The sequence below is a fragment of the Oncorhynchus kisutch genome, linkage group LG3, assembly GCF_002021735.2.
Source record: "Oncorhynchus kisutch isolate 150728-3 linkage group LG3, Okis_V2, whole genome shotgun sequence".
In the NCBI taxonomy this organism is placed as follows: domain Eukaryota; kingdom Metazoa; phylum Chordata; class Actinopteri; order Salmoniformes; family Salmonidae; genus Oncorhynchus; species Oncorhynchus kisutch.
Window position 1 is genome coordinate 11,438,066 of NC_034176.2, and position 23,857 is coordinate 11,461,922.

Here is a 23,857-nt window from a genome sequence, read left to right on the forward strand (position 1 = left end):
AAGACAACTGTTTTATGATAAATATGTGAATTCTATTGGATAGGTCGGTGGTTGAGAGGATTAAGTTGTGCGTAATTGCTGGCGATGCCACTTGTTCCATGCATGGCGTCGTTGTCACCAGATGGCAGCTTCACGCGGATTTCACCTCATTGGACACATGGTAGAAAAACATAAATGGGTGGGTCTTTGAAGGCCCATGTCATACACCCAATGCCACCAGCAAACAGTGTGGTCCATTCTGGAAGTAACCGTGCACAATAAGGCCACATTATGGACCCTGCATGCCACTGGAATGAGCAAAGGATAGGAAAGAAAACTGTCATTTATCTTTAACTACTAGATTTCACGGGGAAAAACAGATGCTATTATGTAACCTAAGTAAAGTACTCCTAGGGCTAGTGATATGATTTATGTGATGTCACATGAAAGGTCGGAAGCTGTATACATTTTATAGCAGAAAAAGGTCAATATCCTCAATTAGATTTTAGACATAACTCTGACAATAATGACATTTAACTGGTCATTTTCACAGAAACATTAACAGGCTACTAACTCACACTGAACCAAAGAAAAGTTAGGCATTTTTATTCATTTCACATAAATATGCACTGCCAAGCCAGTTTTAGCACATGTTTAGTTGATTTGACATGATAAAGACAATATGCTATTATTTATTTCACATATCAACATTGCATATCAAATCCTCCTATCTCACTGAAATAGCAACGATTAGATTTTGAGCACTTGCATGATAGAGATGACATTGATATTTATATATTATCTACACTCAATATTTCTATAAAGTATAGAAAAAATAAATTCAATTTCACTTATTTCTATATAGTTGTTCATGTCGAGGCAAACATTCATGTGTATTTTGACTCAATAACACTCATCTGCAGTGACAGGCAAGTCCATACAGTTATTAAGGACCCTCCCAGGTTAGAGAGCCCAGAGTCTGCTGTGTGAGGCACATTTCAGAGAAGGGAATTAAGTCTGAGGAACTTGGCAGCCTTGAGGAGCACAGCACACTGCCATAACCCGAAAATATGTCTGGAGCCACCTACACCGGTTAATATATCTGGAGCCACCTACACAGGTTAACAAAATACAGATGCTAAAAACACACTGATCCTGGATAAATACAAGAGGCTTGATTGGTGTAGCGACCATGTTGGTTTTCGACAAGAACATTTTGACCAAAGAACACACAGAGGCAAAAAGTCAGTAAAATGAATTCTGTTCTGAGATCTTTTGAGAATACAAACCTAGTGAATCAAGCTCAGGGATGGGCAACTTTGATGAAGGGGGGGGGGGGGGGTTCCACAAATAATCTGAACTCATCATGAAGGGCTGCAGTGGCTCGCAGTTCTGCATACATACTTCCATACCTCAACATGTAGTCATAGCTGGCCCTAACCATTTGGGGGCCCTAAGTGAAATGTTGTTTCAAGCAAAACATCTTAGAGGCCCCCGTATTGACAGCGGAGATCATTTGTTTTAGAGTTACATTTTACTAAATTCTACACATTTTGCCATGGGGCGGAGATAAGACTTAACAATTTTCTAACACATTTCTTGCAATTCTACTCATTTGCCATAGAGTAGAGAGAAATATTTGCAGTTTCGAATATGATATCGGATTGAGAACGACTAAGAAAATCAACAGGGGTCCCACGGTCTGTAATTTGCCAGGTTAGATAGTCTAGCCAGCTAATTTACCAATCTTACAAATGTTAGCTGGCATGGGCTAATTCAGTGACTGACATAAGAGGAGAAACTTCTGATGCACAACCAAATGTAGAAATTTGACCTTGTGTATTCTACTATTCTAACCCTCAACATTAAGTTAAAACCCCAACTGAGTTCCACCGTTTTTTACTTAAAAATAATATTTTCGGAAATTGATCCGTGGGCTTACAAACAAGGGTGCACACCCCCAGTTGCCCATCCCTGATCTAGCAGCTAGAAGTTCAGTCTTTTAAAGAACATGTCTCAGAGGAAGGGAAGTCAACACATCAAGCAAAAACAGCTAACACTGAATCTGGCTCATGTGACACTAAGCAGAATGAGCTCTCTCCCGGCCTGAGCGTCTACTCCGCCAGTTTGCTCTCAATAATTGATGGACCCGATCATTTATTTATTCACCTCTCCCAACCATTTCAGTGGGACTGTGTCCTTTGTGTACCCACTATCGTTTCTATTGCTAAGGTAAATTGGGGGGGGGGGGGGCTGTGCATGGCTTAGGGACTGTGGTAGTGCTTGGAGGCTGGGGCAGGGCACAGGGGTTTGGCCGTCAGGTGCAGGTGCCTCTCCACGTCCGGTGCAGATGCTGCAGATACTCAAAGGCCCTCTGGCTCACGTTTAGGGCGGGGTGAACTCGCCGCAGGTTGGCCTCTCCTATCAGAGACAGGCCACAGATCCCGAAGTAGGCGTGCAGTGGGTCTGGAACAGACGGGAGAGAGGAGGAAAGTAGGTCAGCCAAGTGACACGCCTCAGCACCTGCCACTTTAAAAGGCACTGTGGCTTTGGTCGCGTTCCAGGTCCATTTCATGTCATTCCACATCACCGACTGCACAGTTGGACATCAGATTGCTATATCATATGATTTTTAAAACATGTATTTAACTAGGCAAGTCAGTTAATAACAAATTCTTATTTACAATGACAGCCTACACCGGCCAAACCCAGACGACGCTGGGCCAATTGTGCGCAGCCCTATGGGACCCCCAATCACAGCCAGTTGTGATACAGCCTGGATTCGAACAAGGGTGTCTGCAGTGCCTTAGACAATCTGCGCCATTCGGGAGCCCAAATTATGTGGTTAGCAAGATATGTTAAACACCTATCCAGGCATTGTGACATATGGCAGGTGTCTGCAATGTAGTCAGCCTGGAACGTGGCCATGGGCTTTTAAATCACATAGAAAGCCAGTTCCACACAGCACCTTTAACAACCTTACATTTGCCCTACGTAAAATACCATGAAGTAAATAATAGAGATCATATAACATGCTACCAAAACAGGTTAAAACGGCATACATCAACCCGTCACGATGGACTGACTACACGCTTATAAATAAAACAGATCTTGACATGATAATTCGCAGGTTGCCAATACATCTGGCTGTCTGTTCCCAATTACACTGACCAAAAAAATGTACGCAGCATTTTGTGCAGAAATTTGTTTACATTCGTTAATTAACATTTCTCCTTTGCCAATATAATCCATCCACCTGACAGGTGTGGCATATCAATAAGCTGATTAAACAGCTGCACCTTGTGCTGGGGACAATAAATGGCCACTCTAAAATGTGCAGTTTCGTCACACAACACAATGCCTCAGAATTCTCAAGTTGGGATACTGACAGCAGGAATGTCCACCAGAGCTGTTGCCAGAGAATTTAATGTTAAATTTCTACACCATAAGCCGCCTCCAACATCGTTTTAGAGAATTTGGCAATACGTCCAACCGGCCTCACAACTGCAGACTACGTGTATGGCATTGTGTGGGCGAGTGATTTGCTGATGTCAACGTTGTGAACAGATTTCCCCATGTTGGCGGTGGGGTTATGGCATGGACAGGCATAAGCCACAGACAAAACACACGCATTTTATAGATGGCAATTTAAATGTACCAAAATACTGTGACGAGATCCAGATGCCCATTGTGTGACCAACAGATGCATATCTGTATTTCCAGTCATGTGAAATCCATAGATTAGGGCCTAATTACTTTATTTCAATTGACTGATTTACTCATACGAACTGTAACTCAGTAAAATCAATGAAATTGTTGCATGTTGCGTTTATATTTTTGTTTAATATATGTCAGGAGTCAAACATCAACACTTTTCCATACTTTGTCTTTTGACAAAGTCTTCTACTCTATTGAACTTCTAATGTGATTTTAAATAGTAATCCTACATTTATCAAGATTTCTCTTTTCTTAGGAACCTATGAATAGGTTGGTACACATTACCTGAGAGAAGAACAGTACATACAACCAAGTACATGATACTAATAACAACAACTACAACAGTCAATGGATGCATTGTTGTTGGACTGGCCCTTTAAAGGGAGCATAAATAATGCACCATGATCCATCTCCCATGGGACCCTACTAAAAGCCTTCCAGGCATTGTAAAATATACCATTATTGAATTATAATGAAAAGACAACAGCTTGGAAGCAGACATCCAAATCAATTAAAAGAGCCATTTCAACATTAATTATGACTCAAGGTCCTGTGGAAATGTTTTTAAAATAATTCATGTGTACTTCAATGATGACAAATAATTTATTTTTAGTGCTTCTGTGTACAATATCTTTTAACTGCATTTGGGACTTTAAAGACAATCCACATACAAACTATGAAATACTACATACACACTGGTGGGACAAAATTATTTTAACTATTAGACTACACTGTATGCACTCACAATCATTTTGCGTAACAGTTTTGTCTTATTGTTCTCTACATTCTCCTTCTCCATGGCCTGAGAAGCAAACAGTTCCTGTTTTGTGAGGCCTGTTCCTCTGCTGTGTCCTGAGGGCTCGTTCTGGACAATCACCTCATCAATTAGACATCCCAGCCACCTGCGTGTTGGCTTACGGAGAGGTTTCCACTAACAAGGCCAACACTCCCTCCCACCCTCTCCACACCTGCGTGTTGGCTTACGGAGAGGTTTCCACTAACAAGGCCAACACTCCCTCCCACCCTCTCCACACCTGTAACCTTACCTGGGTGACTGTCTGGCCACTTAGCGAAGCCGCCCACCAAACGGTCCTGAGTGGACAAGATGTAGTTCCGGTTCTTCTCGAAATTAGTATACTGAAAGACGTCTAGGAGCTGAGAATGGGATAGGTTAGATTTAGGATTATAAGGGTCAAGTGTAGACACAACAAAATGTGTGAAGGACTGCAGTTCTGCTGGGTTTATCACGCTAAACAGTTTCCTGTGTGTATCAAGAATTGTCAACCACCCAAAGGACATTCAGCCAACTTGACCACTGTGGGAAGCATTGGAGTCCATATGGACCAGCATCCCCATGGAACGCTTGACACCTTGTAGAATCAATGCGCCGACAAATTGAGTCTGTTCTGAGGGTGGGGGGAGGGGTGCAACTCAATGTTTTGTACACTCACTGTATGTATCCAGAGCCCATTTCTCAAGACTCAGGTCTATTCCTGACCGTCTCCTGTTCCATAAACATTGCACAGTGACAGTTGGCTAAACACGCCATCACTGTCTCGATTACTGACACTTTAGTGACAGCTCCCAGACCGTATGCTAATGCCACCCAGTCCCATTGGATGCATGGCATGCACCTTTCTTGTTATTTATGACATTATGAACAACACCGTTATTGGGGGGCGGACCATCCGTAACAGCACTGGCGCACATTGAACTGCATCACTCCAAAAAGGTTTTTAACAAAAGGGGAGTATGGGCTGCTACATGTACATCACAGCATACTACCAACATATTTTATTAATGGACTGGACGCTTCGATAATAGAGCAACGTAATGGACTGTAATGGTACGCTGGTATGTCTGTGGAGGTTCCAGCATAGTTCCTGTTACCTCCAGTGTGGCGCCCACCCAGAAGGAGTAGCACGTGTCAACGGGCTTGTTGGGGCGGCCTTGGAAGCCGTTCTGCTGTCTCATCATGCACCAACGGCGTATCCTGTTCAGCTCGCGCTGGCTGAACATCTCCTCTAATTTGCCCATCAGACTCAGGGCTGCGACGGCACAGAACGTGGACCCACCTGGCAGACAGAATGCTTAATGACAGGGTTTATAAGCCACCGGCACAGCGCCACTATCCATCACCCGTTTCAACTGTCACAACATCAGCATCAGAACCTTCTTATCACTTCCCAACTGCAGAGCTGTAATTGTGGGGGGAGATGCAGAAGCCCGGGGAACAGCTCTGTGTGGAGGCCATTAACAATGAGGGAGGACCTTGCACTCTGCAGATAGTTAAGAGGAATGTGTGTACCTACCTATTTGAGATAATACGAATAATTAAGCCATTTCCCCCCTAAAAATTGTACAGTTTGCATCCAGGGTTGAATAAAATGCTATAATTTCCACTTTTTTTAATTTTTTTATTACTTGAGTTGAACTGGTAGAAATGTTTTGTGTAACGTGCCATGGTTTCATTACGCAAATCTCTCCAAGCAGTAGCTTAGCCTGAGGGTTTCCCTGGAATAGTAGGGTTTCATTGTCAGGAATTCGTTTTGGTATTATTGTCAAAACTCTCAGTACAAAACTCCAAACATATCATTAAAAAAAAAAATGTGTCCCCCCCAAAAAAACTTTCTAAGCAGATTTTCAATTGACTAAGTACAACACACAAAATCACACAGTCATTTTTTCATCAAACCTAATCAGTGTTTCATATAGAAATACCTTTCATATTAAGGAACTGCCTTTCACAATGGCGTGGCCATGTGCTGACCAACCAGCAGGAGTGGGCAGTGGTGGAAATGGTGAGGGCCAGAAATGACATACGTCTGTCTGAAATAAAACACGTCTTTGAGGAGAACGATGACACCTTTGCCAATGTGGCATCCATCAGCCTACCAACAATCGCAACGCCTTATGAAGAAGTACCAGGTATCTAAGAAAGACATTTACCTGGTGCCTTTTGAGAGAAACAACAACCGGGTGAAACAACTGTGGGCCGAGTATGTTCAGGTACAGCACTGTATACTGTATTACTGTTACTATTAATGCACATGGTACTTAACAATATCATTCTGGAACTATACTGTAAAATTAACTAACCAAAATATAATTTTAGAGGGTGATGGTGCTTAATGCTGCTGTGAATCATGAATCACAAGTATATCTTTGTTGATGAAGCGGGATTCAACCTGGCCAAATAACGGCTTCGTGGGTCGGAACCTCATCGACCAATGGGCGACCGTCCAAGTGCCTGGACAACGTGGGGGAAACATCTCCATGAGCTCAGCTATCTCAGAAGATGGTGTGGTAGGACGTCATCGTGTGGGGCAATGTCAGGTTCCAGCCAGCAGAGGTGAGGTTCAGGCATGGTTTCGGGCCCATCCATGATTCATGACCCTATATTTTCAGTCAATAATGTAAGTGTATTGCCTCATGTGAAAACTGTAATCTACTGTAATTTATAGTACTGTAGCATATTCATTTTAGCACTTTTTTGTTAATTTTTACCCGCTTTTTCTCCCCAATTTCGGGATTACGATCTTGTGTCATCGCTGCAACTCCCCAACGGGCTCGGGTGAGGCGAAGGTTGAGTCATGCGTCCCCCGAAAAATGACTTGCCAAGCCACGCTTTTTAACACCAGTTTGTTTAACCCGGAAGACAGCCGCACCGTCACAAGGAGTCGCAAGAGCGCGATGAGCCAAGAAAATCCCCCCCAGCCAAACCCTCCCCTAACTCAGACGATGCTGGGCCAATTGTGCTCTATGGGACTCCTGGTCACGGCCGGTTATGACACAACACTACGAGGCAGTGCCTTAGGCTTCCCGAGTGGCACAGCAGTCTAACTTCAGCACTTCTAAGGGCGATTTGAAACACGTATCTTAAATTGTTTGCTACCGGATTAACGAGTAGTTAAAACGACTACATCGAAAAGATACACTACATGATCAAAAGTATGCTCGTCGAACATCTCATTCCAAAATCACGGCCATTAATACGAAGCTGGTCCCGCCTTTGCTGCTATAACAGCCTCCACTCTTCTGGGAAGGCTTTCCATTAGATGTTGAAACACTTCCTTCCATTCAGTCACAAGAGCATTAGTGAGGTCTGGCACTGATGTTGGGCGATTAGGCCTGGCTCGCAGACAGCGTTCTAATTCTTCCCAAAGGTGTTTGATGGTATTGAGACAGGGCTCTGTGCAGGCTAGTCAAGTTCTTCAACACCGATTTCGACAAACCATTTCAGTATGGATTTCACTTTGTGCACAGGGGCATTGTCATGCTGAAACAGGAAAGTGCCTTCCCCACTGTTGCCACAAAGCTTGTGTGGCCTACCACTTTGTGGCTGAGCCGTTGTTGCTCCTAGACGTTTCCAGTTCACAATAACAGCACTCACAGTTGACCAGGGCAGCTGTAGCAGGACAGAAATTTGACCACCTGAATTGTTGGAAAGGTGGCATCCTATGATGGTGCCATGTTGAAAGTCTGATCTCTTCAGTAAGGCCATTCGACTGCCAATGTTTGTCTATGGAGATTGCATGGCTGTGTGCTCGATGTAATACACCTGTCAGCAACGGGTGTGGCCGAAATAGCCAAATCCACAAATTGAAAGGGTTGTTCACATACTTTTGTATATATGTATATATATGTATTTTGGTGATTAAACCAATGTTCTCATTACATTTCACAATCAACTAACATTTTGAATCAATGGTTGTGTGAATGAAAGACTGGCTGTGTTACAAGTTGTGTGACCAGTTTTGGAGTTTTATACTAAGAGTTGTGAAAATGTACCACATACTTAATAGTAGCAAAGCGGTAAAAAAATGTTTTTAAAAAGGACATTTGTTCTAATATGGTTTTGGACTAATGGCTAATCCCTTTCTAGAACCATAATATCCATCAATCTCAAGTGCTGCATGTCATACTCACCATGCGATTCCAATCCAGCCCCCTGGCCAATGCCATTGTCATACGACTAAGGAAGCAGAAACAACATTCTATTAGACAAACATAGCACCAAAGACCATGTGAGGGATGGATAGCCATCACTGAAACCATGTAATAACTTTCAGATCAAGTGTGGTGTGACAGATGTGATCTATGATGTAAAGAGAGATCAGGAAACAAGCTGCTCAATTAACCACGTTGGAGCAATCCATGTCAACAGTGCTGCTTGCATACCGTACGACACCACACTTCATACACACACTTGATGAGACAGACCAGCTTCGGGGACAATAACAATGAGGAAGTAACAATTTTGAAGGTAGTGAGGTTTACTGGAGCTCCATGCCCCAGGAGATAAAATCCAACCAAAGAGGATTAGAGTGCGGTAAAGGCCTTTCCTCCCGTGGGATCATATCGTCTATTTATAGGCATCTGAGAATAACCCCAGAGTCCTCTTAAAAACCAGCCAACAGCATGGTCCAAACAACACACACACACACACCACAGCTCAGTGTTATTCACTACAACCACCTAAACAAGAATACCGCTGCCTGCCCTGTGGACTGGATTATATCATCTTCTGTTGGATTACATAGGAACGAAGGGGGGGAATCACAGGGGAGGTCACAGGGGAGAACATCATTATCATTACACCCAGCAGGATCCAGTATGCCTGCTCTCCTAACCCCCGTCTGGCCAGCCCCCTGTGAATTGCAGAGGGGAGAATGAAGACAGGATGGTAACAAAACCCTCAGACATTTTGTTTTGGGGTGAATTCTGTGTGAACTGTTTCTCTCTGAAGTCGTGGACTGTAGAGAGGGTTGTTAAAGTCAGGCTGTTAACAGGTGAGGGCCCTTTGATTCCAATGCACCTTCAAGATGAGCTGTTTGACCTAGACCTACCTCTCTGACATGTCTATGATACGAGAAATAAACACTGTGTTAAACCAATGTCGGTTTAAAACACAGTTTTACAATCTAGCAAGTAGATTAGAGAATTTGAGAGTACATTTAGTAGGAAGAGGTCAGCGGTTGAGGATTGAACCCTTCTAGAGAATACTGACAAGGCTCAGGGCCGCAGGACGCTTGATGACAGAGACTAAGTGAAACAGCTGACTTACCATACTTCCCCTGATGTAGTCGATGGCCTTCTTGATGTCCATGCCTGACCAGTCATCGAGCATGTAGCAGATGCATGCTGCGCAGTACACAAACCTCATGTCATTTTCACTTCCCTCTGGGACCGCATAGAAACTGGAATCAGACATCGCGGCAGATGTTAAATTGCTTTTTTTTCTACTAGTAAGGATGAGGTGTGATGTGTCAAAGTGTTTTACTGGTTAAATCCTCTCAGAACAATACTTTCAAACAAGACGCGTGATCTGTCTGACACAGTGGTCACCCCCATTGACATGGTTAAACAGGGTCTCCTTTCACATAAAGCACAAAGACCTATAAAGTACCAAAAACTCAGAAGAATACTTGTCCAAGAACAACAGAAATGTGTTCTTGGACAAGAAACAGAAATGTGTCATTATGCTCACAACCTAACACCCACCCCTCATTGGGTTGGAAGCATTGGATCAGGCACTATGCCCCTGGAGCAATTGTGTATGTTAAGTGACTTGCTCAAGGCACTACCAGGAAGAAAGAAAAAGAAAAACACTAACTCATTGTTAGTAGATATGGTAAAGACAGAGGAGAGTGACTGGGTGTTTACCTTCCATCCTCCAGCTGCAGGGCTTTCAGGCCCATCAGACAGGCCTCCTTATTGACACGACTCAGGTCGTCCCCCAGTAGGACCAGGCAAGCCAGGCCAGTGTACGTCATGGCCACATGGCCACTGTCATACGGGTGGGATACTCCTGGGCCCTGGGGAGGCAAATTGATTGAATCAGCTAGCTTATATTGGCTGTGTTACACAGACAGCCCAATTCAGAATTTTTGTTTTGTTTTTGAAACAATCAGATCAGCACTAATGTCAATCATTGGGCAAAATACCAGATTGGCTGTATTCACACAGGCACCCCAAAGACATTTAAAGGGAAGCATGCTAGCTGATCCCGAAGACTTCCAGTCATTGCACTAACACTAGTTAGAATTGGCTCATGAAACTACCTCTAACTTCCTTCATACTGTACACATAAATGGTATCCACAAGTTCATCTGACTCTAGGGAAGTAGATCAAGGACTATATTGCAAAACATTTCAAACTATCCCTTTAATGGCAACCACTTAATCAATACGTTGAACAAGGATGTGTTTCAAGATCAATACCTTGGAGGTGCTGTATGGAACTCCAATGTGTGATGACCCTCGAAACCCACAACGTCCTAAATTGGATTCTGGGGGGGGGGGGGGGCACACAAAATATTTGAATTGGATTTTGTTGTATGAGAAACAATGGTAATGCCAGACGACATAAAAATGGAAATATCACCCCGATTAACTCCTTAATCATACTGCAGTTTAACTATGGCCCTGCTTACACCTAGCATCTTGCTTTTGAAATTATATGAGCAAAAAAATATTATTTTATACGATACGACAAGCCAGACAAAATTAAACAGGCCTATTTATATAATGAATATGAATTTGGAGGGCAGAAATGATTCAATATTAAAGCATTAGAATTCTCACTAAAGGCGTATACTTTAATCCGAACTGGTTACTCTAGCAGATTAGTAAAAAAGTCTCACCCCATGTTCAAGATGAGCTTTTTCCCTTTATTCAGATTACAACCTATCACTTTCAGTTATTTTAAAATGAAATCTCCAGAATATCGTTATTTTTTAAAAAAGCCATAGAAAGTTGGTTGCAATTTCAGTTTAATCCACCAAAAAGGAGAACAAATAGTATGGTTAAACTCAAATATACTAATTGATAATAAAAAAAACAATATTCGTATTTATTTATATTTTAAATGGTATAATCTATGTAAATTATATCATAAATAGGACTGGTGAAGTTGTCATACATGCAGCTAACAAAAAATATATGGAAATGTCTGCTCTACTCAAAATTACAACCAACTAATTGCAGCATTACCACAAAAATGGAGGCAAGTGGAAGGGGGAGAAAGTGAGGAACATGTCTGTCAGCTCTGCATTAAAGACCAAATTGGTTAAAGCAAATTGGGATATATAAAAAAGTATACCAGTTTCATTTAAGGACCATATAGACGGTAAAATAGCTGGGAAAAGATTTGATGTACCGATTCCATGGCACATTTGTTTTAACTGATAAACAAAATGATGCTCGATTCAAAACTTGAGTTTTTCCAATTAAAAATTATTATACAAAATTCTTGCAACCAATAGAATGTTATATATATGGGGGGATACAACCATCCCAGATCTGCAGGTTTCGCTGCAAAGAGACAGAATCATTAGATCATTTGTTTTGGTACTGTCCATATGCAGCTTGTTTTTGGATGCAGGTTCAGAAATGGCTGAAGAATTGCAACATTTACCTGGAGATAACTCTGCAAATAGCACTGCTGGGTGATTTAAAAAATCATATTGATCAATAATATAATAACACTTTTAGCAAAAATGTGTATCTGTTGAAACTATGAGAATAGAAATGTTCAGAACCTTTGCGAAACATCACAGTTGAAAAATATATGGCAAATATTCAGAGATAGATGGGAGGGGTTTGGCTGAAGGATGGAACCTCAAAAACAAACAAAAGATTTAAAAAATACTGTCTCAGTAAAATGTATATTGTATGTATAAGCTGGAAGTAGAAGCCTAAGTGGTTGTTCATTAATTTACTTCAATTAGGGGAGGGGTGGTAGAGTTAGGGGAAAATAATAAAGACAAATATACAGTAGCAGTCCACAGTTTGGACACACCTTCTCATTCCAGGGGTTCCATTTCTTTACAATCTTCTACATTGTAGAATAATAGTGAAGACATCAAAACTATGAAATAACACATATGGAATCATGTAGTAACCAAAAAAAGTGTTAAACAAATCACAATATGTTATATTCTTTAAAGGAGCCACCCTTTGCCTTGATGACAGCTTTGCACACTCTTGGCAGTCTCTCAACCAGCTTCATGAGTAGTCACCTTGAATACATTTCAATTAACAGGTGTTCCTTGTTAAAAGTTCATTTGTGGAATGTATTTCCTTCTTATTGAGCCAATCAGTTGTGTTGTGACAAGGTAGGGGTGATATACAGAAGATAGCCCTACTTGGGCCCTACTAGATCAAGTCCATATTATGGCAAGAACAGCTTAAATAAGCAAAGAGAAACGACAGTCCATCATTACTTTAAAACATGACGGTCAGTCAATACGGAACATTTCAAGAACAGTGAAAGTTTCTTCAAGAGCAGTCGCAAAAACCATCAAGGGATGAAAGTAGCTCATGAGGACCGCCACAGGAAAGGAAGACCCAGAATTACCTCTTCTGCAGAGAATAAGTTCATTAGAATAAACTGCACCTCAGATTGCAGCCAAAATAAATGCTTCACAGAGTTCAAATAACAGACATCTCAACATTAACTGTTCAGAGGGGACTGTGTGAATCAGGCCTTCATGATCAAATTGCTGCAAAGAAACCACTACTAAAAGACACCAATAATAAGAAGAGACTTGCTTGGGCCAAGAAACACGAGCAATGTACATTAGACCGGTGGAAATATGTCCTTTGGTCTGATGAGCTCAAATTTGAGATTTTTGGTTCCAACTGTCGTGTCTTTGTGAGAGCCAGAGTAGGTGAACGGATGATCTCCGCATATGTGGTTCCCACCGTGAAGCATGGAGGAGGTGTGGTGGTGCTTTGCTGGTGACACTGTCAGTGATTTATTTAGAATTCCAGTGGGACTATAATTTGTTTTCAACAGGACAATGACCCAACACACCTCCAGTCTGTGTAAGGACTATTTGATCAAGAAGGAGAGTGATGGAATGCTGCATCAGATGACCTGGTCTCCACAATCACCCGACCTCAACTCAATTGAGATAGTTTGGGATGAGTTGGAACGTAAAGTGAAGGAAAAGCAGCCAACAAGTGCTCAGCATATGTGGGAACTCCTTCAAAAACGTTGGAAAAGCATTCCTCATGAAGCAGGTTGAGAGAATGCCAAGAGTGTACAAAGATGTCATCAAGGCAAATATAAAATATATTTAGATTTGTCACTTTTTTGGTTACTACATGCTTCGATGTGTTATTTCATAGTTTTGATGTCTTCACTATTATTCTACAATGTAGAAAATAATAAAAACAAAGACAAACCTGAAATGAGTAGGTGTGTCGACATTTGACTGGTACTGTGTGTGTACACACACAAAAATATATGGGGGGGAGGGGATTGGAAATGGTGCAGACAATTGCATTTATGGAAGCCACCATCTACAGTGGGGCAAAAAAAGTATTTAGTCAGCCACCAATTGTGCAAGTTCTCCCACTTAAAAAGATGAGAGAGGCCTGTAATTTTCATCATAGGTACACTTCAACTATGACAGACAAAATGAGAAAAGAAAATCCAGAAAATCACATTGTAGGATCTTTAATGAATTTATTTGCAAATTATGGTGGAAAATAATTATTTGGTCACCTACAAACAAGCAAGATTTCTGGCTCTCACAGACCTGTAACTTCTTCTTTAAGAGGCTCCTCTGTCCTCCACTCGTTACCTGTATTAATGGCACCTGTTTGAACTTGTTATCCGTATAAAAAGACACCTGTCCACAACCTCAAAAAGTCACACTCCAAACTCCACTATGGCCAAGACCAAAGAGCTGTCAAAGGACACCAGAAACAACATTGTAGACCTGCACCAGGCTGGGAAGACTGAATCTGCAATAGGTAAGCAGCTTGGTTTGAAGAAATCAACTGTGGGAGCAATTATTAGGAAATGGAAGACATACAAGACCACTGATAATCTCCCTCGATCTAGGGCTCCACGCAAGATCTCACCCCGTGGGGTCAAAATGATCACAAGAACGGTGAGCAAAAATCCCAGAACCACACGGGGGGACCTAGTGAATGACCTGTGTTGCCCAGCAACAGCCCCAAAACATCACTGCTCTAGAGGAGATCTGCATGGAGGAATGGGCCAAAATACCACAAACAGTGTGTGAAGACTTACAGAAAATGTTTGACCTCTGTCATTGCCAACAAAGGGTATATAACAAAGTATTGAGAAACTTTTGTTATTGACCAAATACTTATTTTCCACATACTTATTTTCCACCATAATTTGCAAATAATTTCATTAAAAATCCTAATGTGATTTTCTGGATTTTTTTCCCTAATTTTGTCTGTCATAGTTGAAGTGTACCTATGATGAAAATTACAGGCATCTCATCTTTTTAAGTGGGAGAACTTGCACAATTGGTGTCTGACAATACTTTTTTTGACCCACTGTATCTGCAATATTAAAGCTGATCTACCACCTAAAAAAATAAAAACCTTTAATAATAATAATAATAAATTACATTTAAGGAAATCAATGCATAAATAGGTTTTCTGTGTGTACGGTTCTAAAATCAGATCCCATATTCATAAAGCGATCCTAGATCAGCACTCCTACTCTGATACTATTTTATAACACTCCATAAACACAAGTCATTGTCTGTTGCTGCAGGGCAACTCAACTAGGTGCAATGCTGCCATCTAGTGGGTAGCTATAAGGTCAGCTTTATAAAGGAGAGATGTCATTCTCTGAATATTAGCAGGCCAGACAGGTAACATATGTTTGTATCTTTTTGTGTCCAATGGACAAATCAGTTCTTAATAATGGAACACTAGTCACTTTAATAAATGTTTACATACTGCTTTACTCATCTCATATGATCAAAAAAGCCTTGGTTTCATGCATGTCAACATCAGAAGCCTCCTCCCTAAGTTTGTTTTACTCACTGCTTTAGCACACTCTGCTAACCCTGATGTCCTTGCTGTGTCTGAATCCTGGCTCAGGAAGGCCACCAAAAATTCAGAGATTTCCATACCTAACTATAACATCTTCCGTCAAGATAGAACTGCCAAAGGGGGCGGAGTTGCAGTTTACTGCAGAGATAGCCTGCAAAGTAATGTCATACTTTCCAGGTCCATACCCAAACAGTTCGAACTACTAATTTTGAAAATTACTCTCTCCAGAAATAAGTCTCTCACGGTTGCCGCCTGCTACCGACCCCCCTCAGCTCCCAGCTGTGCCCTGGACACCATTTGTGAATTGATCGCCCCCCATCTAGCTTCAGAGTTTGTTCTGTTAGGTGACCTAAACTGGGATATGCTTAACACCCCGGCAGTCCTAGAATCTAAGCTAGATGCCCTTAATCTCACACAAATCATCAAGGAACCCACCAGGTACAACCCTAACTCTGTAAACAAGGGCACCCTCATAGACGTCATCCTGACCAACTGGCCCTCCAAATACACCTCCGCTGTCTTCAACCAGGATCTCAGCGATCACTGCCTCATTGCCTGTATCCGCTACGGAGCCGCAGTCAAACGACCACCCCTCATCACTGTCAAACGCTCCCTAAAACACTTCTGTGAGCAGGCCTTTCTAATCGACCTGGCCCGGGTATCCTGGATGGACATCGACCTCATCCCGTCAGTTGAGGATGCCTGGTCATTCTTTAAAAGTAACTTCCTCACCATTTTAGATAAGCATGCTCCGTTCAAAAAATGCAGAACTAAGAACAGATACAGCCCTTGGTTCACCCCAGACCTGACTGCCCTCGACCAGCACAAAAACATCCTCTGGCGGACTGCAATAGCATCGAATAGTCCCCGTGATATGCAACTGTTCAGGGAAGTCCGGAACCAATACACGCAGTCAGTCAGGAAAGCTAAGGCCAGCTTCTTCAGGCAGAAGTTTGCATCCTGTAGCTCCAACTCCAAAAAGTTCTGGGACACCGTGAAGTCCATGGAGAACAAGAGCACCTCCTCCCAGCTGCCCACTGCACTGAGGCTAGGTAACACGGTCACCACTGATAAATCTATGATTATCGAAAACTTCAATAAGCATTTCTCAACGGCTGGCCATGCCTTCCGCCTGGCTACTTCAACCTCGGCCAACAGCTCCGCCCCCCCCGCAGCTCCTCGCCCAAGCCTCTCCAGGTTCTCCTTTAACCAAATCCAGATAGCAGATGTTCTGAAAGAGCTGCAAAACCTGGACCCGTACAAATCAGCTGGGCTTGACAATCTGGACCCTCTATTTCTGAAACTATCTGCCACCATTGTCGCAACCCCTATTACCAGCCTGTTCAACCTCTCTTTCATATCGTCTGAGATCCCCAAGGATTGGAAAGCTGCCGCAGTCATCCCCCTCTTCAAAGGGGGAGACACCCTGGACCCAAACTGTTACAGACCTATATCCATCCTGCCCTGCCTATCTAAGGTCTTCGAAAGCCAAGTCAACAAACAGGTCACTGACCATCTCGAATCCCACCGCACCTTCTCCGCTGTGCAATCTGGTTTCCGAGCCGGTCATGGGTGCACCTCAGCCACACTCAAGGTACTCAACGATATCATAACCGCCATCGATAAAAGACAGTACTGTGCAGCCGTCTTCATCGACCTTGCCAAGGCTTTCGACTCTGTCAATCACCATATTCTTATCGGCAGACTCAGGAGCCTCGGTTTTTCGGATGACTGCCTTGCCTGGTTCACCAATTACTTTGCAGACAGAGTTCAGTGCGTCAAATCGGAGGGCATGCTGTCTGGTCCTCTGGCAGTCTCTATGGGGGTGCCACAGGGTTCAATTCTCGGGCCGACTCTTTTCTCTGTGTATATCAATGATGTTGCTCTTGCTGCGGGCGATTCCCTGATCCACCTCTACGCAGACGACACCATTCTATATACCTTCGGCCCGTCTTTGGACACTGTGCTATCTAACCTCCAAACAAGCTTCAATGCCATACAACACTCCTTCCGTGGCCTCCAACTGCTCTTAAACGCTAGTAAAACCAAATGCATGCTTTTCAACCGGTCGCTGCCTGCACCCGCATGCCCGACTAGCATCACCACCCTGGATGGTTCTGACCTAGAATATGTGGACGTCTATAAGTACCTAGGTGTCTGGCTAGACTGCAAACTCTCCTTCCAGACTCATATCAAACATCTCCAATCGAAAATCAAATCAAGAGTCGGCTTTCTATTCCGCAACAAAGCCTCCTTCACTCACGCCGCCAAGCTTACCCTAGTAAAACTGACTATCCTACCGATCCTCGACTTTGGCGATGTCATCTACAAAATGGCTTCCAACACTCTACTCAGCAAACTGGATGCAGTCTATCACAGTGCCATCCGTTTCGTCACTAAAGCACCTTATACCACCCACCACTGCGACTTGTATGCTCTAGTCGGCTGGCCCTCGCTACATATTCGTCGCCAGACCCACTGGCTCCAGGTCATCTTCAAGTCCATGCTAGGTAAAGCTCCGCCTTATCTCAGCTCACTGGTCACGATGGCAACACCCATCCGTAGCACGCGCTCCAGCAGGTGTATCTCACTGATCATCCCTAAAGCCAACACCTCATTTGGCCGCCTTTCGTTCCAGTACTCTGCTGCCTGTGACTGGAACGAATTGCAAAAATCGCTGAAGTTGGAGACTTTTATCTCCCTCACCAACTTCAAACATCAGCTATCTGAGCGGCTAACCGATCGCTGCAGCTGTACATAGTCTATTGGTAAATAGCCCACCCTTTCTCACCTACCTCATCCCCATACTGTATTTATTTACTTTTCTGCTCTTTTGCACACCAATATCTCTACCTGTACATGACCATCTGATCATTCATCACTCCAGTGTTAATCTGCAAAATTGTAATTATTTGCCTACCTCCTCATGCCTTTTGCACACATTGTATATAGACTCCCCCTTTGGTTTCTACTGTGTTATTGACTTGTTAATTGTTTACTCCATGTGTAACTCTTTGTTGTCTGCTCACACTGCTATGCTTTATCTTGGCCAGGTCGCAGTTGCAAATGAGAACTTGTTCTCAACTAGCCTACCTGGTTAAATAAAGGTGAAATAAAAAAAAATAAAAAAATGTATATACTGTATTCTATTCTACTCTATTTTAGTCAATGCCCCTCCGACATTCCTTGTTGTAATATTTATTAATTAATTACATTCTTTTACTTTTAGACGTGTGTGTGTGTATTGTTGTGAATTGTTAGATACTACTGCAGTGTTGGAGCTAGAAACACAAGCATCTCGCTACACCCGCAATAACATCTGCTAAATATGTGTATGTGACCAATAAGATTTGATTTGCGTTCAGCGCCTGAATAATTTAAAAAGTGAGCACTGAGCAGATGGTCAGAGTTGGCCCATCATCCAGAGGACTACAGGATGTTGGGTGGGGCAAGTGAAAAAGTATGGCTGCTGGCCAAATACATGCCTCGCAAACTCTAGTACATATGAGCACTTCTACAACCTGTATCAATGTCTGACACATTTTTATTTCATTTAACTAGGCAAGTCAGTTAAGAACAAATTCTTATTTACAATGACGGCCTACCAAAAGGCAAAAGGCCTCCTGCGGGGACGGAGGCTGGGATTAAAAATAAATAAAAAATATATAAATATAGGACAAAACACACATCACAACAAGAGAGAAACAACACTACATAAAGAGAGACCTGAGACAGCAAAACAGCATGGTAGCAACACAACATGGTAGCACTAGCAGCACAAAAACATGGTACAAACATTATTGGGCAAAGTCAACAGCACAAAGGTCAAGAAGGTAGAGACAACAATACATCACACAAAGCAGTCACAACTGTCAGTAACAGTCACCATGATTAAGTCTTTGAATGAAGAGATTGAGATAAAACTGTCCAGTTTGAGTGTTTGTTGCAGCTCGTTCCAGTCGCTAGCTGCAGCAAACTGAAAAGAGGAGCGACCCAGGGATGTGCGCGCTTTGGGGACCTTTAACAGAATGTGAAGGGTGTTTATGTGGAGGATGAGGGCTGCAGAAGATATCCCAGATTGGGGGGAGTGAGGCCTAAGAGGGGGTTTTATAAAGAAGCATTAACCAGTGGGTCTTGCGTCAGGTTCACAGAGATGACCAGTTCAGAGGAGTATAGAGTGCAGTGATGTGTCCTATAAGGAGTATTGGTGGAAAATCTGATGGCCGAATGGTAAAGAACATCTAGCCGCTCGAGAGCACCCTTCCCTGACGATCTATAAATGATGTCTCTGGAATCTAGCATGGGTAGGATGGTCATCTGAATCAGGGTTAGTTTGGCTTTACGATAGAGTTACGATAGAGGAAACCAAGTCTAGATTTAACTTTAGCCTACAGCTTTGATATGTGCTGAGAGAAGGACAGTGCACCATCTAGCCATACTCCCAAGTACTTGTATGAGGTGACTACCTCAAACTCTAAACCCTCAGATGTAGTAATAACACCTGTGGGAGGAGGGGTATTTTTCTTACCAAACCACATGACCTTTGTTTTGGAGGTGTTCAGAACAAGGTTACGGGTAGAGAAAGCTTAATGGACACTAAGAAAGCTTTGTTGTAGAGCATTTAACACAAAATCCAGGGAGTAATGTGTAGCATTGTTGTGCTGTATGATTTACACGTGTGATATATGGATGACCTAAACCTTTAATATACTGTCCACTGTTAAAGCTAAATGACCCTAGAATTCACACTGATCGACTGTACTTGGCACAGTGTATTATGCACATAATCTAAGAGTAGAGAGCAAATAACCCCTAAACCAGAGAAGACTAGGCTAAATGGTTGCTTTTTAGTAGCCAACAGTTTACCAAGGGATAAAAAAAAAAAACTCTGTTGGTTTTAGCTGACTGTTAATTTCTCCCTTCTTCTGTTCCACCAAAATTAAGTGAATTACGTGTGTGTGTGTGTGTGTGTGTGTGTGTGCTTGGAAGCCTCCTGAAGGCCGTTGAAACATGAATGCCCAAAAACAATATAATCTACATCGCAGCACTTACGGTCTTCTGTAGGAATGACTTGTAGTGAATAGACCCATTCAATCAAGCTGGGCTTGTCTATTACATTAAGAGAATCCAGGACATCAAGACCAGAGAGCGCAAAGAACACAATGGTCAACCTAGACAGGGAGGGACAAAGGTAAACAAACATTTATTCACCAGGTAATATTATACTATTAGAATTAGCCACAGCATATTTGAGGTAAGAACTGAAAACTAAATCATATGAGTGGTTACTTTACATGATGACAGCTGGATAGCCAACACCATGTGTTAGTTGGATAGCTAGAGGACTCCAAACAATCCAAGTGCAACACTTCGATAGCTAGTTTGTTTTTGAAAACCACTAATCAACAAATAATGTGTGCTGTATTATGTATCTATGCTTTTAAATGACCAACTAAGCCTGGTCCCAGTCCAGACCTGTTTGTGTTGTTGGCATGACAATGACAGAATGAGTGACAGGGAGTTGGCATGATAGCAGAACTCCAGCTACAGCCACCAAGCTATGGCAGCTATGGCCACCAACTAGCAAGCTATATCTGAATGGTCAGTGCTAACATGGATCACTGGGACGTCCCTACCCCATTGAAGTTGACGTTTACAATGGTTAAGGTAAGGGTAAAAGGTTAGGGTAGCTGTGGAATGCTCAATTCAGTTCTCATATTGAGGCAGAGTTTTAATAACTGGTCGCAGGATTTTCTACCAACAACAGAGTCACGATCGGGACTGTGCTATCTAGATTCCTTTGGACATCCCTACCTTAAACCTTAACCCCAGGGACGGTTTCAGGCATAAGTGACATAAGTGGTCACTTAGGGGGCCCCGAACCAAAGAAAAACAACTTACTATTGAGTGTAAGAACAGTAAAATACGCCAGGTGCAATTTCATAATGTGGTTGTGTATCAACAGTTTTTGTCAGTCACTGACAGTCACTCAATTAGCCATGTCAGCTAACATTTTTATATAGGTATTAAGTCTATCCAGCTATCTAAACTTGTAGTAATCATGGCCGAATACCGACCTGGCACACAGGGCACGTGCCCAGGGTCCCTGACCTCCAGGGGGCCCCACATTCTCACTCAGATACAATATTAACATATTTCATTAAAAAGTGTAGAATTTAGGGCTGACCCCATTTAGTCGACTGGTCAACTGTCTGGTCAATAGGCTGTTGATCGAGCAATAACTTTTTTTGTAGAGCAGTTGCAAAAAAAATGACAATTGTTGTGGCACATCTTGATTGATGCTCGTCTCAGTGGAATAACCCATTGTGGAGGCCGCAGTGAGGGCACACCAGCATCACCAGTACGTTTACCGTTAATTCTCATCATTTCTTGTTTGTTTGGTTACCCTAATTTCTGTTAATACATTCAAAATATTATTATTACAGTCTTTTACTGTTCTCATTGTCAGAGTGGACACTTTGTTTGCAGAGCACACAACCTAGGCTACACTTGTGAGAAACAAGTTTTGGTTAATTTCATTCCATTTAAGTTTTGTCAATTTATTGTGTTTGGTTTGGAGCGCTCCTGTCATTCGTGAGTAAGTACATGCACCTGATTACATATAGAACTAGGCCTAGGCTACCTGGCCTGCATGCAAATGTAGGCCTATAAATGTGCCCATTTGGGGATCTGACAGTCTTAACTCACTGCCACTAATGATCTGTGGGGCAGTTTTTTTTTCTACTCAAACAGCAAGTAAACAAAGTCTGTTTTTGCATCCATTGAGAATGAGAATAGTTCCTCAATGTAGCCCATTTGAAAAACCTTTCCAGTTATCTCCCTTTTGATAACAACTCCATTTGAAAGAGGGAAAAAAGGTAATTTTCTGATCTGGTGGAAACTTGATAAAATAGGCCTACCTGATGACTTCTCAACCCTTGCACAAATAGCCTACAGCCATGTTTGTCCGGAGCTCAGGACGCAGGAAACTCTGAGGGTCCAGGATATTTTATACAATGTTGCAAGTTTGTTAGAGCAAGCTTCAGGTTGGACCAAGTTGATAGAATGTTTGAAGTTCCTTGAAGACAGGCCATGTGTAGCCAATGTGATTTATTTTTATTAGGATATTTTCTACCTGCAGGCTGCAATGTTTTTATTTGTTGGCTTTATAGGCTACTTTTACATTATAGGCAATGGAAATATAAATTACTTTTAGATTTGTATTAACCATGAAAAGGTGCATATGAAAATCGTAACTGGCAGCAGATCCGTAGAAATTGTATGATAAATTAACACTCCAAATGGAAAAGGTTGCCGACCCTGGTGTAGCCTGCAACTTTGGGATTGTAATGGCAGAATCTGCAACGGCCAGCAGTAGTAGGAGGATGGTTTTTTCCTTCTGGTTAGACTATTTTTATATCTGGCTCCGTCTTGAGTCATTATACGTTAATCAAATACAACCTACTGTTTGCTCATTGCTGTTGCTCCAAAATTGAATATAATGTTATCTCAACAAGGAAACAGTCGGTCGTATATGATTTACGTTTATTAAAAACCTATGTATTTATATCCGTCTATAAGAGAACGGAGTTGAGCGTTCCTCGGCTAGGGTAGAGGTTAGGGTTTAAACCAGGGATGTCCCAAGGATCACGGATAGTGGTGACCATACCTGAATCAAATCTAAAGTTGGCCAACTATGTGATAGTTAGTTAGCCAGTCAGGCTAAAATCTATCTCGAGATAATAGGATGTTCATAAAACGAACCTAACGTTAGGTACCTAACGGTAGCAAGCTAATTCAGTTGGTTGCATTGCAAAAAGCACCAATGTTTAGTTGCAATTTTTATATTGAGTATGTTGTCTGAAAATGCTATAGCTAGCTAACGTTAATTAACAAAAAACACTTTTGGCCTGATGACAGCGGCACTGGCAGGCTCGTCTGTCACTCATTAGCATTCTGGCTAGCGAAGACGTTGTCAAATGAAAATAAGAGATAATTATTCATGCCAACATATGTACCTGCTTGTTTCTAATGATGAATATCTCTCTGGTAAAACTTGAAGACATCTTTGAAAGAATCGTACATGTCGATCTTTTAAAAAGTCAATTTGTTCAAATTCGGCAAGCGGGTTCTCTTCTTCCGCCATCTTTGAGTGTGAAACAACTTCCGCGTAAACAGGCTTTGCAACCTTCTTTGTTGCGGTTAACGGCGGTTGGCATCCAACGTTTATGGTGCATTACCGCCACCAACTGGCATGGGGCGAAAAAAAGGAAACCGTACAGGCAAAAATGGGGAGTTGGGACGTTATTCCACACAAACTGAAACGTAA

General features: G+C 42.3%; 1 protein-coding gene across 1 annotated transcript; it reads right to left on the minus strand.

Annotated features, from left to right (window-relative positions):
- Positions 1 to 569: 569 nt before the first annotated feature.
- Positions 570 to 23,722, minus strand: pggt1b (protein geranylgeranyltransferase type I, beta subunit). Its single transcript, XM_020467509.2, has 9 exons — positions 23,547 to 23,722; positions 20,581 to 20,699; positions 10,921 to 10,988; positions 10,363 to 10,514; positions 9,764 to 9,896; positions 8,626 to 8,671; positions 5,587 to 5,771; positions 4,743 to 4,851; positions 570 to 2,445 (listed from the first exon to the last, which is right to left on the minus strand). The coding sequence occupies exons 1-9, from the start codon at positions 23,672 to 23,674 to the stop codon at positions 2,297 to 2,299; spliced, it is 1,089 nt and encodes a 362-aa protein (XP_020323098.1). The 5' UTR covers positions 23,675 to 23,722; the 3' UTR covers positions 570 to 2,296.
- Positions 23,723 to 23,857: the final 135 nt, after the last annotated feature.